A 6,028-nucleotide genomic window follows, 5' to 3' on the forward strand; every position below is an offset into this window, starting at 1 on the left:
AGCATGTCCAGGACAAGAGAAGAAGGTTGTAGAGAAGGTAGTTGATTTTTTAGATGATTCAGGAGAGGTGAGACGACGAGCAGATGTTTATTTGTTGTACTTGTGTATGTTTGTGTAATATTGTTGTGATGTGTGTTCAGATTGCTGTTGCCGGTGATGTGGCAGCTCTCAATCCTGCATCTCTACATCATTATGCCATCGGTCCTCTCATTGCTTCTGAGGATTTTAAGTGGCATGTCAGGTCAAAGAGGAAGGATGGCACAGTACCAAGAGAAGAAGCAGAATCAGCAATCAATCATTTCCGAAAAGATAAGAAGATCCACATTCAACTCAATACAGATAACGTTCTCGCTATAAATGAATGTCTTGATATCTGCTTCAAAGTGGAAGTACATGTTTCCAGCTCTCTTGCCTCCTAAGGATCTGTCTGTCATGTGGAAGAGAGACAAGAGTAAGAAAGTGTATGTCGGTCGACGTCAAGTGTGCAGCAGTCAGACGACCATCTTTAGTCCATCTGCATTTTGCATGTTTCAGTCTAAAGTTTGCACTACATTAGATAAGAAAGCACAGTTGTGGAGGAATGGATTGATTGCATCATGAGGTGAGGAAGCTGAATTTCATGTCGAATGTGTAGTTGCCATGGTAGATCCTGTTCGTTCTGTCGACTTTGTATGTCGTGGAGGTAAGGCAACAGAAGCAGAATGCGTTTCCTTGATCGACACTGTCATGTTTCTTTGGAGAGATATGTTAGACAGATACAGTCCAGGCACTGAATATGAGACTGAATATCTGAGCAGAAAGCATTTAGAGGAACACAAAGAACTGAAACAAGTTGCTGTTTACTCAGAGGAGGAAATCAAGGAAGCAAAGGCAACGGGAAAAGAAGCAAAAGCTGCTGTAAAACAAGTAGTTGGTGATGAGCGAGTGGTAGAAAGTCTTGCTGATCTGCTAGTTCTTCTCCCTTCCAAACAAGCAACTCCACTTTCTCCCAGTCCAGTTGTGAAGGCTGTTATTGAGTATGGTGTAGATCAATGGCATTCATTTGCAGAAAGATTAGGTTTTAATTTCTCTCAGATTAATGCCATGTCTTTTGACAAAGTGTCTTCTGCTGATAAATTATCTGCAATTATTCACGTGAAGACTGAGGAAGTTGGTGATATGAAGAAGATGGATGATCTGCTACTGCAGGCATGTGCACAGTTGCCAGATCCCATTCATGCAGCAGTCAAGAGAAGCTTGTCATCTTCCCAATATGATCGTAGCTCATAAGTGTGATCGTTATATAAACATTATAGTCTCATAAATTGGCATAATGTCTGTGTTGGTGTGGAGAGTGTGAATTTTGTGTATTTGCTAGCAATCATAGTGACACTTGGTGTAAACAGAATTTCATGTCATCATCAGACATCATGCTAATACATGTATTGTTATATTTACAGTATTTATTGATACAAATACAGCGTGTAGAAGTAATTGTCAATAATAAAACTGAACATTGATGATCCACCAAACAATCATCTAATTAATATTCATAAATAGTCTTATCATCATTACACAGTGTGACATCATAACAGTTTTTACAACATTAGGTTAGACTGCTAACATTTGTGTGTATTGGGCTTCGAACCATAGATGACTTGAGCACGACGGTAGAGATAGACTGCTACCCGAAAGTATGATACACAATAATTGTTAATGAATATACTGCGCATGCGCGACAATACACACGATACTGTATATAAATACTATATTATCATAGCGATATAACAGTCATCTATATATTTATAGATAGCAAAAATGGCCATGTAATTAAAAATTAAATTGTATAATTTTATAACTTTTTCTATAATTTGAATTATTTCACGCATTACTTTTAAGTCTGTAGGCGTGTTTACATGACGTCACAGCCTGTGGATCCTACTTGCAAATCAAATCACCGCACTGACGCTCCAAGTGTCAAACGGTTGGCCAGCAAGCCGGCAACCAGACCGACCTGCAACAGTCGTATCTACAGCCTAGCATCAACCCACAGCGGGAACGCGCCGTGGCCGGGAGGCACGACCCTCTCTAGTAGAGCATGGCAAATGCTTGGAGCTTGACATCTCTTCATCTTGCTATCTTACTGACAGCATGCGATCAGCTCGTTTCGATGGCAGCTACAGGTGAGGAAGAAAACGTGGCGTTTCCTGCATGCTTTTGTACAATAGTACGCATACCTATGTATACAATGGTGGGAAGGGGGCGGGGCGTTGCAAAGCACACTGGTGTGTGTGTGTGGTGTGTGTGTGTGTGTGTGTGTGTGTGTGTGTGTGTGTGTGTGTGTGTGTGTGTGTGTGTGTGTGTGTGTGTGTGTGTGTGTGTGTGTGTGTGTGTGTGTGTGTGTGTGATTTATTTATTGAACAATATAGTTACTTGAACTTTGTTTAGCCTCTGCAGTCTGTACAGCTGTGTGTGTGTGTGTGTGTGTGTGTGTGTGTGTGTGTGTGTGTGTGTGTGTGTGTGTGTGTGTGTGTGTGTAGCCTGTGTGGTGTAGACGTGTTTGATATAGATAGCACGTGACCCGGAAAAAGTCACAGTTCAATGTTTTTTAAGAAATTTATATTTTGGTTACAAATGATTGATATTAATTTATGATGTAATTATGGTTTGTATTCTGTTGTATTAGGTGCTTAGACTTATTAATAAGTAATTTTTTATTATTTATTGCCGAGCGTAGTTTTTAATAAATAAATTGTTGTGCTCAACCAGATCAGTCTGGTTTGTAAAGTCTATTACAAGTACTGGAAGCAAACCCTGCTTCAGAAGTACTTAGACCATCACGGCTGTCAAGAAAGAAGACATGACTTTACGAAGGATTCGAGTAGATCCCAGAAGCACTGTTTTCTGTAAGTGCTGCAGGTTGTGATGACCTGGAATAATGTCCAGCCACCGTGCAATATCTGCGTGCACTGTGCCCGAAGCTCCCAAGACCACCGGAACCACCAGTGTTCGACAATGCCACATGCGGCTTATCTCCACTTGCAAGTCGCTGTACTTTGCCAACTTCTCAGCATGTTTCTTGCCAATGTTGCCATCAGCAGGACAGCTGATATCAATAAGAAGACAAGTGTTTGTCTTCTTATTTCTGAGACAGATGTCTGGACGATTAGCTTTGATCTTCTTAGCAGTGGGGATGGTGGTATCCCACATCATAGTAATGTCATCCATCTCCACCAGCCTATCAAGAAGATGCCGGTACCATCTGCTCTCCACTGGAATCCCAAATGACGACAAACATTCCAGTGAATGATGGAGGCCACCTGATTGTGCCGATCAGTGTAGTCCATTGGTGCCAAAGCACTACAGCCTGCCACAATGTGGTCGACTGTTTCCAGGGCTACGCTGCACATGCAAATAAAAAATATTTATTTATTTATTGTTTTTTATATTCTTGTTTTTCAGTAACAGTCAGACTGAGAGATGCAGCTCGTGTACCAGCTGGTGCCACGCCCATTTTTGTCTGTACACCAACTGATCCTAACAGCAACAACCAGCCTGTCATTACAAAATGGACTAAAGGACCTGCTCTAACTTTATCAGACAATGACAAACGATACCACGTGTACAACAAGAACAGAAATCTTGCAATCTTTTCGATAACAAAGTCTGGAGAAGGATGGTACTATTGTCATGCACGAACGACTTCAGGCCAAACAATAAGTGGAAAGGCATACATCTATGTTATAGGTGTGTTTACATTAATATCAATACATTACTTAATTTAATTTAATAAATTAATATTAATGAATTATTTTAATAAATTAATATGATTGTGTGTGTAGTGGAGCCGACGGTAATGTCACGTAGTGCAACTGTGTTGGTGGCTGGAACTGCTACTGTTGGATGTTACGGTTCTGACTATTTTGCAATGACTTGGAAATTCAAGGGGCTGATGGTATCAGATGGTCCTCGGCATGCGTTACGAGGTGATAACCTCACCATCAGTCAAGTTCAACGATCAGACAGTGGAACGTATGAGTGCATAGCATCCAATGAGAAGTACCGTGTGTCAGCATTTGCTACTCTTACTGTAGAATGTAAGTCAATATACACAATTGATGTTACACGTCTCACTTCTCATGTGTGCATGTGATTAGATGCACCAGTGATTGCAAACAGTCCTGAAAATGTTGACATTCCAGCAGGTTATGATGCACAGTTTCAGTGTAATGTTAGTGGGCAACCAAACCCTATAGTGTCGTGGCAACACAATGGCAAAAACCTCAATCGTGTTTTGCTTCGTTATCGAGTTAGAGAAGTAGGTGGTGTTCACACACTGACAATTAAGAGTGTAATGAAAGCAGACAATGGACAATACACTTGCTCAGTAACCAATACGTATGGGACGGTGAGGAGTTCTGCAGAGTTAACAGGTACTGTACATGTGGGTGGTTTGTGTGCATGTGACACGCATGTGTGTATTATGGTTTAGAAAAGAAAACAAAGGGATGTGGGAGAGGGAGGACTATGTGTGGTGTGTGTGTGTGTGTGTGTGTGCGCGTGTGTGTGTGTGTGTGTTTGCGTGTGTGTGTGTGTGTGTGTGTGTGTGTGTGTGTGTGTGTGTGTGTGTGTTATGTTCATATGTTATATCTTCCACTTCTGTTGTTTACAGTTGATTCATCAATTGTACACAAGACGATTGTTTACGGTCAAAATGATACTTTGGGACCCAAAGCAGTAGGAACCGACAACTTCATAGTTCATTGGACCAAAGATGGCAATGCAATAAACTACAAAGAGAACAGCAGAATAATCAAGAACACTGATGGAACGTTGCTCATCACCAAAGCTGATTATGTCGATGCTGGTGAATATGAGTGGATCGCCAAGTCTGGTGCTGATCGATTTGATCAGCGGATTAATGTAACTGTAGAAGGTAAATGCAATGTGAATATAACTACAATTTAGTCACATTATTTGTCTTTTAGTTTGTTTCTGTCTGTCTTTTGTTTGTTTGTTTGTTTATATGTTTGTTTATCTGTTTGTTTATCTGTTTGTTTGTTTATCTGTTTATTTGTGTTTTTTGTCTGTCTGATGCATTTAAGTGTTTGTTTGTAGGTCCACCATTTGCACCAAGGAGTGTCATTGTCACAGTCAGTGGAGACGCTTTAGAGAAAACATTCAAGTTCTCTGCTGTCGGTAAAATAGTTGTCAACTGGACCAAACCGGAGTTTGATGGAAATACCCAACTAACTGGATACGAAATCAACTGTCGTCTAGTTGGAGCAGCAACATGGACAATCATGCCTGTCAGTATAGACAAACACTCAGAAACAATGCCCTGCCTAACTGCTGTAGGTGACTATGAAATTATTGTATTTGCTTTGAATCATCATGGACGAAACGGGTCACAATCTCGGATACTCAACTTTTTTCATCCTACCAACAGTATTAGTGGTAAGTTGATATTAACAACATATAAATTATATTTAATATGTTGATATTAATGAATTAGACCCCACAATATCAACAACTGAATCAGCACGTAGTTTAGAGAATATTGGAGATGATTTAAACAACGAGGGAAACAATAGTTTCGAATACGAACTTGTCGGTGTCCTATTCGGCACATTGTTTTTCTTTGTTTCTATTGTCTTTGTAATCATCTACAAGATGAAAAGACGTCGGCATGTGGTGATGTACGGTCACAATGAGAACGGATGTGAGCAGACAGATGAAGGGGTGAACAGCAATCAGCGAAGAACACCACCTCCAATACCACCAAAACCTGCAGTATATGCCAACATAGAGAACTACAGGCGGCCTCCAACACACTTGCCGTCTGTCCCACGAAGGTACGACTACTGATTTTGTAAATTGAATTTTTAGTAAATTGTGATATGATATTAGCCATTTTCAAACGTTAAATTTAATAATTAATTAATTTAATTAATTGTTTAATTAATTAATTAATTAAAATAAAATAAATTTTAAAGTAAGTGCATGTAAACTATTCTAAGGATGAGACAGTGTGCATGTTAGTAAGGTC

General features: G+C 40.0%; 2 protein-coding genes across 3 annotated transcripts in view; both read left to right on the forward strand.

Moving 5' to 3' along the window:
- Window positions 1-428: 428 nt before the first annotated feature.
- On the forward strand, window positions 429-1,504 carry LOC134177167 (uncharacterized). Of its 2 annotated transcripts, XM_062643918.1 has the most exons (2): window positions 429-682; window positions 741-1,504. In XM_062643918.1, exons 1-2 carry the CDS (start codon window positions 627-629, stop codon window positions 1,267-1,269), a joined length of 585 nt encoding a protein of 194 aa, XP_062499902.1. In that variant the 5' UTR covers window positions 429-626; the 3' UTR covers window positions 1,270-1,504. The 2 variants fall into 2 exon arrangements, with proteins under 2 accessions (XP_062499902.1, XP_062499901.1); XM_062643917.1 differs by having other exon boundaries at window positions 429-1,504.
- A 533-nt stretch (window positions 1,505-2,037) lies between these two features.
- The window catches only part of LOC134177083 (protein sidekick-1-like), a 5,323-nt gene continuing 1,332 nt past the window's right edge, over window positions 2,038-6,028 (forward strand). The window contains exons 1-7 of the mRNA XM_062643790.1: window positions 2,038-2,162; window positions 3,442-3,726; window positions 3,822-4,076; window positions 4,137-4,412; window positions 4,652-4,915; window positions 5,098-5,436; window positions 5,495-5,834. Of these exons, the coding sequence (XP_062499774.1) occupies window positions 2,078-2,162; window positions 3,442-3,726; window positions 3,822-4,076; window positions 4,137-4,412; window positions 4,652-4,915; window positions 5,098-5,436; window positions 5,495-5,834 (1,844 nt within the window). The 5' untranslated portion in view covers window positions 2,038-2,077. The remainder of the gene's footprint in view (window positions 2,163-3,441; window positions 3,727-3,821; window positions 4,077-4,136; window positions 4,413-4,651; window positions 4,916-5,097; window positions 5,437-5,494; window positions 5,835-6,028) is intronic.

Source organism: Corticium candelabrum, chromosome 3, assembly GCF_963422355.1.
Source record: "Corticium candelabrum chromosome 3, ooCorCand1.1, whole genome shotgun sequence".
NCBI lineage: Eukaryota > Metazoa > Porifera > Homoscleromorpha > Homosclerophorida > Plakinidae > Corticium > Corticium candelabrum.